Source organism: Trachypithecus francoisi, unplaced genomic scaffold (genome assembly GCF_009764315.1).
Source record: "Trachypithecus francoisi isolate TF-2019V2 unplaced genomic scaffold, Tfra_2.0 Lachesis_group21, whole genome shotgun sequence".
In the NCBI taxonomy this organism is placed as follows: Eukaryota; Metazoa; Chordata; class Mammalia; order Primates; family Cercopithecidae; genus Trachypithecus; species Trachypithecus francoisi.
Window position 1 is genome coordinate 29,261,230 of NW_022681467.1, and position 21,959 is coordinate 29,283,188.

Genomic DNA, 21,959 nt, shown 5'->3' on the forward strand with positions numbered 1-21,959 from the left:
TGTGGCAGCTCATTCCCATAATTCCAGCACTTTGGGAGGCCGAGGCAGGTGGATCGCTTGAGGCCAGGAGTTTGCGAACAGCCTGGGCAACATGGCAAAACCCCATCTCTACAAAAAAAAATACAAAAAATTAGCCAGGGATGATGGCATGCACCTGTGGTCTCAGCTACGCTGGAAGCTGAGGTGGAAGGATCACCTGAGCCCAGAAAGTTGAGGCTGCAGTGAGCCTCAATCAAGCCACTGTACTGCAGCCTGGCCAACAGGAGTGAAACCCTGTCTTAAAAAAAAAAAAAAAAAAAAAATTTTCTTTTGAGACAAGATCTTGCCCTGTCACCAGGCTGGAGTGCAGTGGCACGATGGTGGCTCCCTGCAACCTCAACCTCCTGGGCTCAAGTGATCCTCCCACCTGAGCTTCCTGGGTAGGTGGGACCACTGGCACGTGCAACCATGCCCAGCTAATTTTGTTTATTTTTTTGTAGAGATTGGGTCTCATTATGTTGCCTAGGCTGGTCTTGAACTCCTGGGTTCAGGGGATCCTCCTTCCTTGGCCTCCTAAAGTGCTGGGATTATAGGAATGAGTCACCACATGGCCCTACAGAATAAATCATTTCTTCCATTTCTTTTGAAGCTCCTTTAGTGCCTAGCATCAAAGGTTTAACCATTTAGCAAACATTTATAGAGGCCTACTATGTGCCAGGCCACTGGACCTGCAGGGATGAGGCCAGAGGTCCCTGATGTCAAGGGAAGTGAGGAATAGTGTAGTGAGGGAAGGATGATGAAACAGATGATTACAATTTTGTTTGTTTGTTTGTTTGAAATGGAGTCTATTCTTGTTGCTGAGGCTGGAGTACAATGGCGCAATCTTGGTTCACTACCACCTCTGCCTCCCGAGTTCAAGCAATTCTCCTGCCTCAGCCTCACAAGTAGCTGGGATTACAGGTGTGCGCCATCACACCCAGCTATTTTTTTGATATTTTTAGTAGAGATGGGATTTCACCATGTTGGCCAGGTTGGTCTCAAACTCCTGAACGTGGTTGATCCACCTGCCTTGGCCTCCCAAAGTGTTGGGATTACAGGTGTGAGCCACTGCACCCGGCTGATGATTACAATTATTATTATTTTTTTTTGAGACAGAATCTCTGTCACCCAGGCTGGAGTGCAGTGGCACAATCTCTGTTCACTGCAACCTCTGCCTCCCAGGTTCGAGCGATTCTCCTGCCTCAGCCTCCCATGTAGCTGGGATTACAGGCACCCTCCACCAAGCCTGGCTAATTTTTGTATCGTTCGTAGGGACAGGCTTTCACCATGTTGGGCAGGCTGATCTCGAACTTCTGACCTCAAGTGATCTATCTGCCTTGACCTCCCAAAGTGCTGGGATTACAGGTGTGAGCCATCGCACCCAGACAGATGATTACAATTGGAAGAGACTGGGGAGGCATTATGAGTACAACTAGGATGGTGTTCAGAATTTTTAACAACCGTGGAGAGGTCTGCGATGTCTGAGGGGAAGGCCAGAGAGGGGAGGCCTGAGGCAGCAGCTGTTTCTCACTCAGAAAGGAAGCATTTCTGTATTTGAGCCTAGGGATGGCCGTATCAGTGCACACCAGCTGAGTGTGAGTGCAGCACCTTAAGCACAGAGTCCGACCCAAAGCGGGTAGCAGGTGCTGGGTGAACACAGAGGAGCACAGAGTAGGGGTTCTGTGGGTCCTTCCTGAATGAGCTGGCTCCTTGTCCTGACCTCCCTGGCTTTCTTCATAGGGTTGGGCCAGCCCCTGCCGGGTGCACCACAGCCCCAGGCCTTGCCCATAGCCGGTGAGGAAGAGGGGGACAAGCCGGAGCCCAAGCAGGTGGTCCTCATCGACAGCTCCTACCTGTGCCAATTCTGCCCCAGCAAATTCAGCACCTACTTCCAGCTCAAGTCTCACATGACCCAGCATAAGAATGAGCAGGTAGGTGGGTGGTGGCAGCAGGGGCCCACAGCACACCAGTCCCGGCCTTTCTCTGGTGCTAGGGTCTTGAATGCTGCCTAGAAAGGGGTAGGAACAAGTGAGTCAGACCTTCCACGGCTCTATCCCCCCAGGGTTAGATTCCGAGCAGGGGATTGATGGAGTTAGGGAAGGTTACCCTTGGGGCAAATCACAGAAAACTTTGACTCACCTCTAGACCTGAGACAGCTGACTCCCCCCCAGCGTAAGGACCCTGTGTCTTTCCAGCTCTGGTCTCTGCCATCTCAGGGTATGGCCTTGACCTCTCCTGATGGCTTACCTTGTCCTCCTGTCCTGGGATGGTGATCACTTTTTTTGTTTTTTGAGACGGTTTTACTCTTCTGCCCAGGCTGTAGTACGGTGGTGTGATCTCAGCTCACGGCACCCCTTCACCTCCATGTTGGCCAGGCTGGTCTTGAACTCCTGACCTCAAGTGATCCGCCTGCTTGGCCTCCCAAAGTGCTAGGATTATAGGCATGAGCTGCTGCATCTGGCTGGTGGTCACTCTTTCTGGACACTGATCCAGACCCACTGTTATCTATGAACCAAAAGGGGTTATCTCTTCTGTATCTTTTATAGCAGCAGGAAAGCTTTTCCTAGAAGCACTTTGTAGATCTCTTTTTGGTCAAACCCAGTACATGTGCTCTATCATTTAAGAATACATTATTATGCTACAAATTATGGAAAATTGGCTTCACAGGGTTTTATTTCTCTCACATCAAATAAATTCAAAGAAGAAGTCCCTAAGTAGGCAGTGTTGGGCTTATATAGAGCAGGTCAGATATGTCACAGTAGACTCAGGCTTCTAGCTGTCTGATCTGCCATTCTTAGCTTATGGACTTCATCCCCAAGGTTGCAGGATGGCTGCTATGTCTCCATCCATCACATGTATATTCTAGTCAAGACAAACACAGAAAGCAGAGGGGATTTCTCCTGGGAAGCTTTTGCCTTTGTGTTCTGGAAGTGATGCTGTCCTTAAAGACTACTGATTGTATATCATTGGTTAGGAAGGAGTCACATGGCTGACACTAGATGCAAGGGAACCAGGATCAAGTGTTTTTTTTTTTTTTTTCCTGAGATGGAGTCTCACTCTGGTCACCCAGGCTGGAGTGCAGTGGCACGATCTCGGCTCACTGCAACCTCCACCTCCTGCATTCAAGCGATTCTCCCGCCTCAGCTTCCCAAGTAGCTAGGATTACAGGTGCCTCCCCACCACACCCAGCTAATTTTTGTATTTTTAGTAGAGATGGGGTTTCACCATGTTGGCCAGGCTGGTCCCAAACTCCTTACCTCAAGTGATCCACCTGCCTCGGCTTCATAGTGTGTTGCGATTACAGGTATGAGCCACCGCGCCCAGCCCATGTTTTTGGTTTTTTTAGGGTCTCACTCTGTCACCCAGGCTGGAGTGCAGTGGCTTGATCTCAGCTCACTGCAATTGCTGCCTCCCAGGTTCAAGAGATTCTCCTGCCTCAGCCTCTCAAGTAGCTGGGATTACATGTAGGCACCACTACACCTGGCTAATTTTTGTGCGTTCAGTAGAGATGGGGTTTCACCGTGTTGGCCAGGCTGGTCTCGAATTCCTGGGCTCAATTGATCTGCCTGCCTTGACCTCCCAATGTGTTAGGATTACAGGCACGAGCCACCGCGCCCAGCCTGGGTCAAGTGTTTTAACTAGGTATGTTGCTATTCTGAGCAAATCAGGGTTCACTTTGTAGGTAGAAGGAGTGCATGATATTGTGTAGGCAACCAGGACTTATGTACTATTTATCAAAGTATAATTTTCAAGTTGTTAAAAACATACTTCTCATACAAATGAGACCCAAAAGTGAGTCAGAATTTTACTTAACTCATTAGCAAGGGAACCCGAAGGAAGACAAAGCCTGTTCAACAGAGGCCGTGAGACACAGATAGCTATGCCTAATAACTGTCAATGAAAAAAAGAGATACTGAAGTCAGATTGCCAGATTACATACAAATCTGGTTAATGTCCTGCAAGACAACAAAACCTGTGACCTTTGGGGTTATCTTCTTTACCTGACACAAATCGATGACATTGGATCAGTTTTTTACAAATTAACAAATTAACATTTAACTGTAGAGTCCTAATCAATGGGAAGTAGTGAGAAGCAGCCACATCCCGTAGAGTGAGATGACTGTGGGCAGGCTATAGATGGGCTCCTTAGACAGCAGTTCTCAAAGTGAGCTTCCCGGTTGGCAGCGCCAGCATCCCCTGAGGATTCCTCATTAGTGATGCACTTATTCAGACCCGCTGAGTCAGATTTCTCAGGGTGATGGGGGTGGTGGGGGTGGGGGGGATGGCGGGGGCGGTGGGAGTGCAGCCTTCAGCAACCTGTAATTCTGAGGCCTGCATCAGTTTGAGAGCCGCTATTCCAGTATGACATTGAAAGGGTACACTATCATCTTTTCACTGTATATCCAGTTCTTGAATAATTTTTCTAAATATACCCATGCCACACAGAACCTGAGGGAAGGGTAGTAGGGCCATCATGACTGGCTGAGAGGAGGGAACCTTCTAATCAAAGTAAAACCAGGGGCTGGGCCCAGTGGCTCACACCTGTAATCCCACCACTTTGGGAGGCCAAGGCAGGTGGATCATTTGAGGTCAGGAGTTCGAGACCAGCCTGGCCAACATGGTGAAACCCTGTCTCTACTACAAATACAAAAATTAGCTGGGCATGGTGGTGCGTGCCTGTAATCCCAGCTACTGGGGAGGCTGAGGCAGGAGAATTGCTTGAACCTGGGAAGTGGAGGTTGCAGTGAGCCAAGATTGCGCAGCTGTACTCCAGCCTGGGCGACAGGGTGAGACTCTGTCTCAAAAATGAATGAATGAATGAATGAATGAATGAATAAAAACCCTGGGATCCAGTGACAGCAGGGGAGCCTAGGGAGCAGTGGTCAAGTCATCTACCAGCAGTGTCCAAGGCCAATGCCACAGGCCAGGGGCTGCAGTGGAGGAAGCTCTCCTGCCTCCTGTCACCTGCCCAGTGTCTTCCCTCAAGGTGTACAAGTGTGTGGTCAAAAGCTGTGCCCAGACGTTCCCAAAGCTTGACACATTTCTGGAGCACATCAAGAGCCACCAGGAGGAGCTGAGCTACCGCTGCCACCTCTGTGGCAAGGACTTCCCCTCGCTGTACGACCTGGGCGTGCACCAGTACTCCCACAGCCTCCTGCCACAGCACAGCCCCAAGAAGGACAGCGCCGTCTACAAGTATGTGCCCTCCCACTTCCCTCTCCCTGGGTGGATGGCTGGGTGGGCAGGGAGCCCAGGGCCTGTGGCCTTGGTGGTTCTGACTTCTCAGGACCAGTGAGATACTTGAAAGGAGAAACCGAGGCTCCTGGCTGGGGTCCAGCCTGGCAGAGTGGGTTCTGGGCTTTGGCACTGGTGGAAGAAAGGATGCTGGCTCTCCTTATATCATTCTTATGTCTTGGTAGACATTTTTCCCAAAAAAAATCCTTAAAAAGAGGAACCTATATTTTCTTGTTCATAGTGGAAAAAGGTTTGAGCATTTTATTCCAAACTAAACAATTATGACAGTATTATTTTGTCTCATAATCTACAAAATTTAGCTTACAATCGAAGCGGTGCACCAGTTCTCACAGTGAAAAAAGAATGAGCAGGGTGTGGTGGCCCACATCTGTAACCCCAGTACTTTGGGAGGCCAAGGCAGGAGGAGGGCAGGAGTTCGAGACCAGCCTGACAACATAATGAGACCCCATCTCTACAAAATAAAATACATTTAAAAATGAACAGTTCGCGGGGCGCGGTGGCTCAAGCCTGTAATCCCAGCACTTTGGGAGGCCGAGACGGGCGGATCACGAGGTCAGGAGATCGAGACCATCCTGGCTAACACGGTGAAACCCCGTCTCTACTAAAATACAAAAAACTAGCCGGGCGAGGTGGCGGGCGCCTGTAGTCCCAGCTACTCGGGAGGCTGAGGCAGGAGAATGGCGTAAACCGGGAGGCGGAGCTTGCAGTGAGCTGAGATCCGGCCACTGCACTCCAGCCTGGGCGACAGAGCAAGACTCCGTCTCAAAAAAAAAAAAAAAAAAAAAAATACAAAAATTAGCCGAGCATGGTGGCGGGCACCTGTAGTCCCAGCTACTCGGGAGGCTGAGGCAGGAGAATGGCGTGAACCCGGGAGGCAGAGCTTGCAGTGAGATCGATCGCGCCACTGCACTCCAGCCTGGGCGACAGAGCGAGACTACGTCTCAAAAAAAAATAAAATAAAATAAAATAAAATAAAATGAACAGTAACATGTTTAAAAGCAAAAATCATAAAAATAATATTCATTTGTTTTATAATCTATAAGATCTAGGTTAAAGTTGAAGCTATATGCTGATTCCTATTTTTATTTGATTTTTTTCTTTGAGACAGGGTTTTGCTCTGTTGTCCAGGTTGGAGTCCAGGGGCACCATCACAGCTCACTGCAGCCTCCCCAGGCTCAGGTGATCCTCCCACCTCAGCCACCTGAGTCGCTGGGACTAACGGGCACGCACCACCACGCAGCTAATTTTTGTATTTTTTGTAGAGACAGGGTTTCGCCATGTTGCTCAGGCTGGTCTTAAATTCCTGGATTCAAGTGATCCTCCCACCTTAGCCTCCCAAAATGCTAGGTTTACAGACGTGAGCCACTGTGCCCAGCCTATATGCTGATTCTTAGAATGAACAAGGAATGGATCAAGTATGGATTTTATTTGGGGTAATTTATTCTGATAATCATTTATATCACTTCAGTCTTCCATTGTGGTCGTGAAGAGGGTTCCTTTGGCAGAAATGATGAAAGGTTCCCTCAGTTTTGCAACGTGCTTTTTATCTTTAGATCTTCACGTTAAAGCCGGGTACAGTGGCTCATGCCTGTAATCCTAGCACTTGGGGAGGCTGAGGTGAGAGGATGGCTTGAGCCCAGGAGTTTGAAACCAGCCTGGGCAACATAGCAAGACCTTGTCTCAACAAAAATAGAAAAATTAGCCAGGTGTGGTGGCACGCACCTGTAGTCTTTGGAGCTACTGACCTCTGATCATCCTTGTTGAGTTTCTCTGCCTCAGTTGTTTTCTGGTCTGTTTGCCGGATCCTCCTTTGTTGATGGTGTTATTTGCAGATGTGCAACATCACTTTGATGATGTCCTGAAATCCCCCATCTGCAGTCATTTTGCTGTGCATTTGCCTGCATCATCTGGGAGCAGCTGCCTCACAAAGCCCATGGGGGTAGATAGTAGCAAAAGGCCAGGAGTGGTGTTTGTCTGGGGCCTCCTTCCAGTTCATTAGCAAATATTTTCCTGTTACAGTGGTTTTTGCTTCTCTGTACAAACTTGTACCTGCAGAGATTTGGTGATTCTGTTAATGAGGCCCCTGTAACTCCTGGGTGAAGCTTCTGGGTGCAGAGATAAGTAAATACCTTGAGCTTAAAATGCATGGGCTGCTCAGGGTGACAGGTGTGTAAACAAACACACCCTGTCACTTGATAAAATGCTATCATATATGTTTATAAGGTATAGAGGTACCATAGTGGGGGGCAGGCTAGAGAAGCTGTCCCAGGAGCAGTGACATCTGAACTGGGTTTTGAAGGATGAATAGGAGTTTGCCAGGTAGACAATGAATGGGGTGCAGTGTGTTCCTAGCAGGAGGAACCACAAGTTTAAAATACAATAGCAAGTGGTTTATTAATAGAATGACTGTTACGCCAGGCACGGTGGCTCACGCCTGTAATCCCAGCACTTTGGGAGGCCAAGGCGGGCGGATCACGAGGTCAGGAGATCGAGATCATCCTGGCTAACACGGTGAAACCCCGTCTCTACTAAAAAACACAAAAAATTAGCCGGGTGTGGTGGCGGGCGCCTATAGTCCCAGCTACTTGGGAGGCTGAGGCAGGAGAATGGCATGAACCAGAGAGGTGGAGCTTGCAGTGAGCTGAAATTGTGCCACTGCACTCCAGCCCGGGGGACACAGCGAGACTCCATCTCAAAAAAATAAAAACTACCCAGTCTCAGGTACTTCTTTTTTTTTTTTTTTTTTTTTGAAAACGGAGTCTCGCTCTGTCACCCAGGCTGGAGTGCAGTGGCGCGATCTCAGCTCACTGCAAGCTCCGCCTCCCAGGTTCACGCCATTCTCCTGCCTCAGCCTCCCAAGTAGCTGGGACTACAGGTGCCCGCCACCACACCCGGCTAATTTTTTGTATTTTTTTTTTTTTTTTAGTAGAGACAGGGTTTCACCGTGGTCTCAATCTCCTGACCTTGTGATCCGCCCGCCTCGGCCTCCCAAAGTGCTGGGATTACAGGCGTGAGTCACCACGCCCAGCCTCAGGTATTTCTTTATAGCAGTGCAAGAACGGCCTAACACAGAGTCAAAAAACACAACTGTGCCAAACGGCTCATAAACATGTCCTCATAACAGCAGTCTCAGGCCACAAACCACTCTGAAGGGAGAAAAGACACCGCCATCTCCCCATCATGAAAACATGTGCCAGCTAAGGAAGAAAGGGTATTATCAGACAAAAAAAGAAAACATTTGCCAGCAAACTGGCCTATTTACAATGAGTTATCAGTGAGGAATGTCACAGGTAGGGGAAAAATTCAAACCAAAAACAGGACGGCCGGGCGCGGTGGCTCAAGCCTGTAATCCCAGCACTTTGGGAGGCCGAGACGGGCGGATCATGAGGTCAGGAGATTGAGACCATCCTGGCTAACACGGTGAAACCCCGTCTCTACTAAAAAAAACTACAAAAAACTAGCCGGGCGAGGTGGCGGGCGCCTGTAGTCCCAGCTACTCGGGAGGCTGAGGCAGGAGAATGGCGGGAACCCGGGAGACGGAGCTTGCAGTGAGCTGAGATCCGGCCACTGCACTCCAGCCTGGGCGACAGAGCGAGACTCCGTCTCAAAAAAAAAAACAAAAAAAAACAAAAAAAAACAAAAAAAAACAAAAAGGCAGGCTGTGTAGAGTACTGCCTGTGGGAAACCCTGGGCAGGCTGAACCTGCGAGGGGCCCAGGGGAGCCCCACAGACCGCACTCTGAAACCACACACTAGCCAGGCGGGTGGCTCACACCTGTAATCCCAACACTTTGGGAGGCCAACGTGGGCGGATCACTCAAGGTCAGGAGTTCGAGACCAACCTGGCCAACATGGAGAAACGCCGTCTCTACTAAAAATACAAAAATTTTTAGCACTAGCCAGGCGTGGTGGCTCACACCTGTAATCCCAGCTACTCGGGAGGCTGAGGCACAAGAATCACTTGAACCCAGGAAGGCAGAGGTTGTGGTGAGCCACTGTACTTCAGCCTGGGTGACAGAGAGAGGCTTTGTCTCAAAAAAAAGAAAAAGAAAAAGAAAGAAACCACATACTAAATGCCTCCAGGTAGCAAGAAAGGGAAGGTGGTGTGGGAGCCAAGGTACCAGGAGGGCAGAGACTTAACTAGCTAGTGAGATGGGAAAGGACAGAATCTCACAGGCTTCAGGGGCTGAGTTTGGGGGAGACATAGGTTTGTGTGGGAGATAATTTACCAATAGCCAGGAAAATTAAAATCTCCTGCCAGAAACAGCGCCTGAATTAAGTCATCCAAGGTAACATCACCAGTAATGGAGCAAATCAACATCACATGCCTCCTGATATGACACACAGAGGAGAACACAGAATTTGTTGTGACATTCCTGACAAAAGTGCATGCCCTGAATTTAATCATGGGGTTAAATCAGGCAAACCCGAACTGAGACATTCTACAGAATACCCTGTCTATACTCTTCAGAAATATCAAGGTCACGAAAGACAAAGACAGAAGGAGGAACTGTTCCAGCTTACAGGACATGAGACAGATGAGAGACATGATAACTGAATTCAACATGTGATTCTGGGCCAAAAGAAACCTTTTTTTTTTTTTCTTTTTCTCTAAAGCATGTTATTGGAACAATTGGAAAATTCCGAATAAGGCCTGTAATTAGATAATAGAACTGTACTGATACTAACTTCCTGATTTCTTTTTTTTTTCTTTTTTTTTTCTTTTGAGACAGGGTCTCACTCTGTCACCCAGGCTGGAGTGCAGTGGCCCAGTCTCAGCTCACTGCAACTTCCATCTCCCAGGTTCAAGGGATTCTCCTGCCTCAGCCTCCCAAGTAACTGGGAATACAGGTGCCCGCCACCATACCCAGCTAATTTTTGTGTTTTTAGTAGATACGGCGTTTCGCCGTGTTAGCCAGGCTGGTCTCGAACTCCTGACTTTAGGTGATCTGCCCACCTCAGCCTCCCAAAGTGTTGGGATTACAGGCGTGAGCCACCGTGCCTGGCCTGATTTTTTTAAAATTTTTTTTTGAGATAGGGTCTCACTCTGTCCCTCAGGCGGGAGTGCAATGGTTCAATCAGCTCACTGCAGCCTGTACCTCCTGGGCTCAAGCAATTCTTCTGCCTCAGGCTCCTGAGCAGCTGAGATCACAGACATATGCCACCATGCCCAGCTCTTTTTTTTTTTTTTGTAGAGATGGGGTTTTGCCATGTAGTCTAGGTTGGTCTCAAACTTCTGGGCTCGAGCAGTTTGTCAACCTCAGCCTTCTAAAGTGCTGGGATTATAGGCATGAGCCAGTGCACGGAGCCTAACTTCTTGATTTTGGTAACTATAATATACTGCGCTTATGGAAGAGGTTATCCTTGTTTTTAGGAAATACAGGTCAGGTGTGATGGCTCACGCCTGTAATCCCAGCACTTTAGGAAGGCCAGACAGGAGGATCACTTGAGGCCAGGAGTTCAAGACCAGCCGGGGCAACATAGTAAGACTCTGTCTCGGCCGGGCGCGGTGGCTCAAGCCTGTAATCCCAGCACTGTGGGAGGCCGAGACGGGCGAATCACGAGGTCAGGAGATCGAGACCATCCTGGCGAACACGGTGAAACCCCGTCTCTACTAAAAAATACAAAAAACTAGCCGGGCGAGGTGGCGGGCGCCTGTAGTCCCAGCTACTCGGGAGGCTGAGGCAGGAGAATGGCGGAGAAGCTCGGGAGGCGGAGCTTGCAGTGAGCGAGATCCGGCCACTGCACTCCAGCCTGGGCGACAGAGCGAGACTCCGTCTCAACAAAAAAAAAAAAAAAAAAAAAAAAAAAAAAAAAAAAAAAAAAAAAGACTCTGTCTCTACAAACAAACAAACAAACAAATTTAGCCAGGAGTGGTGGTGCCTGCCTGTAGTCCTAGCTACTGGGAAGGCTGAGGCAAGGGGACCACACCTGTGAATAGCTGATGCACTCTAGCCTGGACAACACAGTGAGACTCTGTCTCTAAAAAAATAAAAATTGGGCCGGGCGCGGTGGCTCAAGCCTGTAATCCCAGCACTTTGGGAGGCCGAGATGGGCGGATCACAAGGTCAGGAGTTCGAGACCATCCTGGCTAACATGGGGAAACCCCGTCTCTACTAAAAAATACAAAAAGCTAGCCGGGCGAGGTGGCTGGCGCCTGTAGTCCCAGCTACTCGGGAGGCTGAGGCAGAATGGCGTCAACCCGGGAGGCGGAGCTTGCAGTGAGCTGAGATCCGCCCACTGCACTCCAGCCCGGGCGACAGAGCGAGACTCCGTCTCAAAAAATAAAAAATAAAAAAAAATAAAAAATAAAAATTGGCCAGGTGTGTGGCTCATGCCTGTAATCCCAGACTTTTGGGAGAACAAGGCAGGTGGATCACCTGAGCCCAGGAGTTCTGGTCTGGTCAATATGGTGAAACCCCCTCTTTATAAAAAATAAAAAATTAGCCAGGCCTGGTGGCACGGCACCTGTGATCCCAGCTACTCAGGAGGCTGAGGTGGGGGATTGCTTGAGCCCAGGAGGCGAAGGCTGCAATGAGCTGTGATCACGCCACTGCACTCTAGCCTGGGTGACAGAGTGAGACACTATCTCAAAAAAAAAAGGCCAGGTACAGTGGCTCATGCCTGTAATCCCAGCACTTTGAGAGGCCAAGGCAGGAGGATCATTTGAGCCCAGGAGTTTGAGACAAGCCTGGGCAACATGGCGAAACCCCGTTTCTACAAAAAAATTTTTTAAAAAATTAGATGGGCATGGTGGTGTACACTTGTGGTCCCAGCTACCCAGCAGGCTGAGGTGGGAGAATCACCTGAACCTGGGGAGGTCAAGGGTCAAGGCTGCAGTGAGCCATGATCATGCCACTGCATTCCAGTCTTGGTGACACAGTGAGACCTTGTCTCTAAACAAAAAATTAATTAATTATATTAAAATTAAAATAAATACATAAGTTAAATTCATGAAACAAAGGACAGCTTTAAAACACATATATTGAAGGCCAGGCATGGTGGCTCGTGCCTGTAATCCTAGTACTTTGGGAGGCTGAGAAGAGTGGATTGCTTGAGCCTTGGAGTTCTATGCCAGCCTGGGCAATATAGCAAGACCCTGTCGCTACAAAAAATACCAAAATTAGCTGGCAGTGGTGGCACACACCTGTAGTCCCAGCTACTCAGGAGGCTGAGGGGGACGGATTGTTTGAGCCAAGGAGGTCAAGACTACAGTGAACCATGATTGTGCTACTGTACTCCAGCCTGGGTGAGACAGCAAGATCCTGTCTCAAAAATCAATCAATCCATAATCAAATTATGACAAAATAAAAGGTTTAAAAAGAACATTTTTTGAACATGATTGTCTGTGATATGGGGAAGTGGGTCACAGTGGATGGAGAATTCCTATTCACTCTATGCCCTATGATAGTTTTAAAATATTGTACTGTATACACATAATTAGTTTTTGAAGTACATAATTAATCTTAAAAAAAAAAAAAGGCCAGGCGCAGTGGCTCACACCTGTAATCCTAGCACTTTGGGAGACCAAGGCGGGTGGATCACAAGGTCAGGAGATCAAGACCATCCTGGCTAACACGGTGAAACCCTGTCTACTAAAAATACAAAAAATTGCCGGGCGCGGTGGCTCAAGCCTGTAATCCCAGCACTTTGGGAGGCCGAGACAGGCGGATCACGAGGTCAGGAGATCGAGACCATCCTGACTAACACGGTGAAACCCCGTCTCTACTAAAAAATACAAAAAACTAGCTGGGCGAGGTGGCGGGCGCCTGTAGTCCCAGCTACTCGGGAGGCTGAGGCAGGAGAATGGCGTAAACCCGGGAGGCGGAGCTTGCAGTGAGCTGAGATCCGGCCACTGCACTCCAGCCTGGGCGACAGAGCGAGACTCCGTCTCAAAAAAAAAAAAAAAAAAAAAAATACAAAAAATTAGCTGGGCATGGTGGCAGGCGCTTGTAGTCCCAGCTATTAGAAAGGCTGAGGGAGGACAATCGCTTGAACCTGGGAGGTGGAGGTTGCAGTGAGCCAAGATCGCGCCACTGTACTCCAGCCTAGGCAACAGACCGAGACTCCGTCTCAAAAAAAAAAAAAAAAACCAAACCAAAGCAAAACAAAAAACCTTTGAACTCTGACCTGCAAAATCACTTCTAGGAACTTACAAAAGAGCAAAGATGTACTTCCGAAGTTGTTCCCTGTATCTTTGTTATACTAATGACAAACTGAATATAACCTCACTAACCAACAATGGGAGATGACTTAAGTAAATCACAGAACATCCATGCACAATGGAATACTAAGTAACTGTTTAAAGAATGTGGCAGGGCCGGAGCGCGGTGGCTCAAGCCTGTAATCCCAGTACGGCACGGTGGCTCAAGCCTGTAATCCTAGCACTTTGGGAGGCCGAGACGGGCGGATCATGAGGTCAGGAGATCGAGACCATCCTGGCTAATACGGTGAAACCCCGTCTCTACTAAAAAATACAAAAAACTAGCCGGGCGAGGTGGCGGGCGCCTGTAGTCCCAGCTACTCGGGAGGCTGAGGCAGGAGAATGGCGTAAACCCGGGAGGCGGGGCTTGTAGTGAACTGAGATCCGGCCACTGCACTCCAGCCTGGGCAACAGAGCGAGACTGTCTCAAAAAAAAAAAAAAAGAATTTGGCAGGTCTATTGTTGCTGAAATGCAAAGACGGTCCATATAACTGATGTTTTTGTTTTTCCCGGAGACAGGGTCTCACTAGTGCAGTGGTATGATCATGGCTCACTACAGCCTTGAACTCCTGGCTCAAACAATCCAGTTCAGGCTCCCAAGTAACTGGGACTACAGGCACATGCCACCAATGCCTGGCTAATTTTTGTATTTTTTATACAGGCAAGGTTTCACCATGTTGCTCAGGCTGGTTTTGAACTCCTGGTCTCAAGTGATCTGCCTGCCTTGGCCTCCCACGGTGCTAGGATTAAAGGCATAAGCCACCGTGCCCAGCTATAATTACTGTTTTAAGTGAAAAAGTTTTAAGTGATGAAACTATATGTACAGTGATCCCATTAAATCAGTCTGTTTGTTGGACATTGCGCTACAGGAAGACAGTGTGATGAATTTTCACCAAATTCAGTGACTGTATTTGGGATCACCTGACTCAAATATAGTCTGTGATATTTATATCCGTATCCATATCTGTAAATGTATATATTACACACATATATATTACACACTTATACCAAAGGATATCTACCAAGAGGTTAATGGTGCAGTGGCAATCCCTGGGTGACAGTTTTGTTTTTTTGTTTTTGCATGGGTTTTTACAAAATTCTTTTCTCTGCATTGAACATTTGCATTGAACATTAACTTTTGCAATTGGGGGAAAAATCAATAAATCTTCTTTTTATTTTTTTTTTCTTTTTTGAGACGGAATTTCTCTCTCTGTCACCCAGGCTGGAGTGCAGTGGCACGATCTTGGCTCACTGCAACCTCCACCTCCCGGGTTCAAGCGATTCTCCTGCCTCAGCCTATGGAGTAGCTGGGACTACAGGAGTGTGTCAGCACATCCGGCTAATTTTTTTTGTTTGTTTTTTTTTTTTTTTTGAGACAGAGTTTCGCTCTGTCGCCCAGGCTGGAGTGCAGTGGCCAGATCTCAGCTCACTGCAAGCTCCGCCTCCCGGGTTTATGCCATTCTCCTGCCTCAGCCTCCAGAGTAGCTGGGACTACAGGCGCCCGCCACCTCGCCTGGCTAGTTTTTTTTGTATTTTTTAGTAGAGACGGGGTTTCACCGTGTTACCCAGGATGGTCTTGATCTCCTGACCTCGTGATCCACCCGTCTCGGCCTCCCAAAGTGCTGGGATTACAGGCTTGAGCCACCGCGCCCGGCCTTTTTTTTTTTTTTTTTTTTAGTAGAGACAGGGTTTCACCATGTTGGCCAGGCTGGTCTCAAAGTGCTGACCTCAAGTGATCCGCCCTCCTTGGCCTCCCAAAATGCTGGGATTACAAGAGTGAGCCACCACACCCGGCCAAATCTTATTTTTTAAAGGAAAATATTAAACATATAGTAAACATACAGTGACATGACTAAAATTCATTTGAGAGATTTGGGGAAAGTAGACATAGGCAGGCCAAGGCAATGTGGCTGACAGGGAACAGAAACCAGAATGACAGGGCTTGGACCTCTAAAAGTATGATAAAGCCACCACAGCCACTCAAATGTCACTCTGAGATAGAAGCAACTCTCATGGTATATGAGCCACTGTTATTTTAGGTCTCTACTGCATGCAGCCAAACCTCTACTTAAATAACACGAATAATAATAATTGCAACAATAACATTTATTGAGTACCTACTATGTTCCAGGTACCATTTCTAAGAGCCTCAGCCTTGTCTTACTTCTAAGAGCCTCGGCCTTGTCTTACTTGATCCTTATAAATAATCCCATTTCACTGAGGAGAAAACCAAGGCTCAGAGTGGCTGAATACCTTGCCCAAGGTCATCTACTGGATTTGCAGTCAAGACAGGATTTAAGCACAGGCCAATGGCTCCAGAACCCTTACCATTACCCATGATACCATTCCACCTTCAGGCCATCCAGATGGGGGCCTGGCTCACTGGGCCTTACTTTTGGAACAGGACAACAGCTCCAATGTCTACAAAGGGCCACTGGCACTATGACCCTACAAGGGGACTGCACAGGGTCATCAGCACTGGGCTTAACCTTCAACCTGCAAACTCCAAGACCAAGGCTGTGAGGCTTCCAAGACCTCACACTAGGGTTCGAATCTACACTCTGCTGATGTTGTTACTCTGGTAGGCAGGTCACTTCTCTTTGAACCTCAGTGTCTTCATCTTTAAAATGGGGAGAATACCACCTTCCTCCCAGGACTGCAGGGATTCATGTCACTAAGGGCAAAGCTTGGCACAGAGCAGGTGCTTCCTTCCCTTTACTTGGCATCTCACTCCAGAGTCACACAGCCACAGGAACTCACAGATAACCCACAAATCGGAAGGGCAAGAGCCAAAGAAAATTTCTCAAGTGCAAATGGGAATAAGTCATCACTGCCAGAAATCTCTGCCCCTTGGCTGGCCAAAGCTTTGCCTGGCTTCCCTGCCTCTCTTGCCCCATTTCCCAGAGTCTTGGAGGCAAGTTACCCTACACCCCATTTCTTGAGTTCTAACTCCTCTGCCAACTTCTCAAAGCTCTTGTGATTTCTACGCGGCCCTTCATGCCTTGGCCCCACTTTTTCCCACAGGCCCCATCTAAACATCTCCCTCCCACTTCTACGCTACATAACAGTCATTCTGTTCTAGCTGGGGTTACAGGCAGGCGCCACCACGCCTGGCTAATGTTTGTATTTTTAGTAGAGATAGGGTTTCACCATATTGGCCAGGCTGTTCTTGAACTCCTGACCTCAGGTGATCCGCCCACCTTGGCCTCCCAAAGTGCTGGGATTACAGGTGTGAGCCACTGCACCCAGCAATGTGACAGTCGTAAGAATGAGTGACAGGCAGGTCTGTTTGGGACTCACACCCCATTTTTTGAATGAGGAGGCCCAGAGGGTCAGAAATGGGAAGGCTCTGGGCTTGGATCCCTGTCTGTCTGACTCTTTCACGCAACAAGTTCTCACTGGTGCTGGGAGCAGCTTGTGAATGGGCAAGATGTGGTATCTGGAACAGGGACCACTTGCTAGTGGAGGAGACAGATAATAACCAAGTAAGCCAATAATAAATAATTCCAGGTAAGAAGTGGTAAGAAGAAAATAAAACTGAGTGACATAATAGGGAGTGGCTGAGGGTGCATGGTGGGGGGCAGCTTGAGACAGGGTGGCCAGGAGGGTCTTTTTGGGGAGGTGACATTTGAGCTGAGACATGAAGGATGAGAAGGCACTGCCTGGGGAAGACTTGGGGAAGAGTGTTTCAGGGAACAGGAACAGCCAGTGCCAAGGTCCTGAGGTAGGAATGAGCCTGGTGTGTTCAAGGTAGGTCAAGGAGGCCAGGGTGGCCGGAGCAGAGTGAGTGAGGTGGAGAGAGGAGAAGGATGAGGTCTGAGAGGTGGGAGTGGGTCAGACCACAGGGCCTTGTAGGCTAAGGTGGGAGGTGGGTTAAGCAATGGTGTGGCACAATCTGACTTACTTTTTCGTTTTGTTTTGTTTTGAGACACAGTCTCACTCTGCCACCCAGGCTGGAGTGCAGTGGTGCGATCAAGGCTCACTGCAACCTCTGCCTCCTGGGTTTAAGCGATTCTCCTGCCTCAGTCTCCTGAGTAGCTGGGATTACAGGTCCATGCTACCATGCCTGGCTAATTTTTGTATTTTTAGTAGAGAGACGGGGTTTCATCATGTTGGCCAGGCTCGTCTCAAACTTCTGACTTCAGGTGATCCGCCTCCCTCAGCCTCCCAAAGTACTGGGATTACAGGTATGAGCCACCACACCAGGCCTTTTTTTTTTTCTTCTTTTTTAAATAGAGACAGGTTCTCTTTCTATTACCCAGGCTGGAGTATAGTGGCATAATCATGGCTCACTGTAACCTCAAACCCCTGGACTTAAGTGATCCTCCTGCCCTCGCCTCTTGAGTAGCTGGGAAGCTACCACATCTAGCTAATTTTTAAATTTTTATAGGGATAGGGGTCGTGCCATGTTGCCCAGGCTGATCTTGAACTCCTAGGCTCAAACGATCCTCTCACCTTGGTCTCCCAAAGCATTGGGATTGCAGGTGTGAGCCACTGTGCTCAGCCTGAGTTTCATTTTTAAAGGTGCCCCCGGCCGCCCTGTGGAGAATGGACTACAGGAGGCAAGGCAGGGAGAGGGTGGCCAGTGAGGAGGCTGCTGCACAAGTCCGAGCAAGAGACGATGACGCTCAGATGAGGACGGGCAGTGGCAATTGAGAAGAGTGGATGGATTTGGAATGAATTAACTGGAGGACGTTGCCTCCTAACGTTGGCCCTGGGGTGGCCGTGGGCTGCTTCCTATGCCTGCTATGTTTCCTCCCTCACCTCTCCTGCTCCTTCCACTTAGGTGTGTCAAATGTGTCAACAAATACTCCACTCCCGAGGCCCTGGAGCACCACCTGCAGACCGCCACTCACAACTTCCCCTGCCCACACTGCCAGAAGGTGGGTGCCACTGTCCTCTTTTCTGGGGACCCACGCCATAATAGGGGCAAGGAGGTGGTGGGGTGGGGTGCACACCTCACCCTTTCCTTTTCCTCTCTCACCATAGGACACACAGGCAGGGCTCAGGGGCTGCTCCACAGATGACACAGTGTCTCTGTCTGGCCATCTCATCCATCACATTCCAGATGTGGCCCTGTCGGGGCTGCTGCTGGAGCCAGGCAGGGCAGGCTGTCCTGGTCCCAGGCCTAGTGTCTGAGCAGCAGCCTTCCAGCTTCCTGATGTAAGATTATCCTTATTACAATTGGCTCTTCTTTTTAATTTTTTTTTTGAGACAGAGTCTTATTCTGTCACCAGGCTAGTGTGAAGTGGTTTCATCATGGCTCACTGCAGTCTCAACCTCCTGGGCTCAGCCTCCTGAGTAGCTGGGACTATAGGCATGTGCCACCATGCCCAGCTAATTTTTGTATTTTTTGTAGAGATGGGGTTTCACCATGTTGCCCAGGCTGGTCTCAAACTCCTGGGCTTCAGGGACCTGTCTACCTTGACCTCCCAAAGTGCTGGGATTACAGGCATGAGCCACTGCACCCAGCCTAAATTTTTTGTAGAGATGGGGCTCACTATGTTGCCCAGGCTGGTCTCAAACTCTTGGCCTCAAGTGATCCTCCCACCTCAGACTCCCACAGTGCTGGGATTACGGGTATGAGCCACCATGCCCAGCCTGGATTCTTTCCAGTGACTCTGGAAGCCTCACTAAAGCCTGTTCCTAATAACATCAAACATCCAGGAAGTGCTCCAATTTCTAGTTGTCTCAAAGCTTCATCATTTTGTAAAGTTTATTTGAATCAGTTCCATGGATTGCAATTGATTGATACCAGAAAAGTCTCTCTTAATCTACAGCCCCCCCCGCCCCCCACCACTGCTCCCTATTTTCTTTCCTCTGAATTTATGTGTTGAAGAAACTGGGCCATTTGGTCCAGCGGTGTTCCCTGCAGTCTGGATTTTGCTGATTACGTCTCCCTGGTGTGTTTAACTTGCTTCTTCACTCTACTCATTTTCCTTTTTTTTTTTGAGGCGGAGTCTCGCTCTGTCTCCCAGGCTGGAGTGCAGTGGTGCGATCTCACTGCAAGCTCTGCCTCCGCCTCCCGGGTTCACGCCATTTTCCTGCCTCAGCCTCCCCGAGTAGCTGGGACTACAGGCGCCCGCCACCACACCCAGCTAATTTTTTGCATTTTTAGTAGAGACAGGGTTTCACTGTGTTAGCCAGGATGGTCTCAATCGCCTGACCCTGTGATCCACCGGCCTCAGCCTCCCAAAGTGCTGGGATTACAGGTGTGAGCCACCGCACCCGGCCCCACTCTACTCATTTTCTTACAATCATATGTGGCAGATTTTCCAGGACAGCCCTGGTTTCACTTTGGCCTCATTCTAGATGTTTCTAATTATCTAGCCTAATTTTAAGCTTTAGAAGTTGTGGTCCAAGTAAAAGATACTATGAATTGAGTAAGAACCACATGCCAGATGCTGTTCTGAGCATTTCACCGGAATTTACTAGGAGATAGGTGTACTACTACTATCTCCCTTTACAGGAGGGGAAACCAAGGCAGGGAGGCCACCTAGCTAGGAAATGATGGGGCTAATAAGCAGTGGGGCAGCTGGGTCTGTGCCCCTCCACCAAAATGAATAAATGTGTGAATACATGCCCTTCCATTGCCTGGATTGGAAATAGATTTTCACTTCTGTGTTTTCTGGCTTTAAAAAAATTACCTTTCGTACAAAAATTAGCTGGGTGTGTGTTAACCGCCTGTAATCCCAGCACTTTGGGAGGCTGAGGTGGGTGGATCACCTGAGGTCAAGAGTCCGAGACTAGCCTAACCAACATGGAGAAACCTCATCTCTATTAAAAATAAAAATTAGCTGGGAGTGGTGGCTGGCTCCTGTAATCCTAGCTACTTGGGAGGCTGAGGCAGGAGAATCGCTTAAACCTGGGAGGTAGAGGTTGCAGTGAGCCGAGATCGCACCATTGCACTCCAGCCTGGGCAACAAGAGCGAAACTCCATCTCAAATAAAATAAAATAAAATAAAATAAAATAAAATAAATAAAAGTAAAAAATTACCTTTCCATTGATTTCTTTAGTAATTTGCTCATTTTCCATTAATTCTTTTACTTGTCAGTCATTTGACCCAGACTCTGTGCTGGGGAATGAAATCCCCTCTCTGCCCACTTGGAGCTCCTGTAAGCAAAGGGCTGTCATTCAGTGGGTTAAATGCTGACTTAAAAGTGTGGGTGGACATTCAAAGGCAGAATTGACTTTGCCAGGCATAGCACCAGGGAGCTAGGGAAGGCTTGACAGAAGCAGTGACACCTGAGTTGAGTCTTGAAGGATGTGTAAGAGTTTGTCAGTAAAGAGAGAAAGGCCCTCTGGGTGGGAAGAACATCTGGGCAAAAGCTCAGGGCAGGCATGTTTTGTCCGGGCTTGTGGGGAGCCATGAAGTTCTAAGGGCTGAGTCTGACATTCTGGGTCCTGGTCTCTGGTAGCCAGAAAGGAAGGTGTCTCTATAGGGGCTGGAAACAAGGGATCTTTGAGCTCAGAAGATGGCCAGGGGAGGGGGGCCCGGTGAGTCAGACCTGAAGGCCCCTCTTCTCTGCCAGGTGTTTCCTTGTGAACGCTACCTGCGGCGTCATCTGCCCACCCACGGCAGTGGGGGCAGGTTCAAGTGCCAGGTGTGCAAGAAGTTCTTCCGGCGGGAGCATTACCTCAAACTGCATGCTCACATCCACTCAGGTGGGTGCCCTGCCCCTGAGAACTCCAGCCCAGCCCCTCCCCTCCTCCTCACCCTCTCCTCATCCCTTTCTCTCTCTTCCCATCCCCATCGGGCTCTTCTCCCTGTCTCTGTCGGCCCCTTTTCCCTCTGCTTCCCCATCTCACTCAGCCCCTCTCCCCTCCTCCTCCCTATCTCCCTCCAGCCCCTCTCCCTGCATCTCCCTCTAGCCCCTTTCCCCCTCCCCATCTCTCTCCCATCTCACTCAGTCCCTGTCTCCCTCTTCCTCCCCCCTCCCTCCTCCTCCCCCTCGAACTCCTCCTCCCCATCTCCCTCCTCCTCCCCATCTCCCTCCTCCTCCCCATCTCCCTCCAGCCCCCGTCTCCCTCCTCCTCCCCATCTCCCTCCAGCCCCCGTCTCCCTCCTCCTACCCATCTCCCTCCAGCCTCCCTTCCCTTCCCTCTCCCCATCTCCTTCTAGCCCCCTCCAGCCTCCCTCCGCTGTTCTCTCCCCTCTCCCTCCAGCCCCCCCTTCTCTCTGTTGCTCTCTATCTTCCTCCAGCCTTCCTGCCACCCTCCTGCCTCTCCCCTTGCTCCTCCTTCCTCTCTCCTTCCTGGCCCCTGACCCACCTGCCTTAACTGATGAACAAGGGGTTCCTACCACCACTAGATTAGAGAAGAGCCCCTGGAGGTTGTGTGGAAGGGACTTTTTTTTTTTTTTTCTTTGAGATAGTCTTGCTCTTGTTGCCCAGGCTGGAGTGCAGTGGTAGATCTTGGCTCACTGCAACCTCTGCCTCCCGGGTTCAAGCGATTCTCCTGCCTCAGCCTCCTGAGTAGCTGG

At 49.2% G+C, this 21,959-nt stretch overlaps 1 protein-coding gene across 5 annotated transcripts in view; it reads left to right on the top strand.

Moving 5' to 3' along the window:
* Positions 1–21,959, top strand: part of ZNF341 (zinc finger protein 341) — a 63,792-nt gene that overhangs the window by 33,664 nt on the left and 8,169 nt on the right. For all 5 annotated transcript variants that reach the window (XM_033186134.1, XM_033186133.1, XM_033186136.1 and 2 more), the window contains 4 exons: positions 1,759–1,949; positions 5,006–5,214; positions 18,263–18,359; positions 21,010–21,142. In XM_033186134.1, coding sequence (XP_033042025.1) covers positions 1,759–1,949; positions 5,006–5,214; positions 18,263–18,359; positions 21,010–21,142 — 630 coding nt within the window. The remainder of the gene's footprint in view (positions 1–1,758; positions 1,950–5,005; positions 5,215–18,262; positions 18,360–21,009; positions 21,143–21,959) is intronic.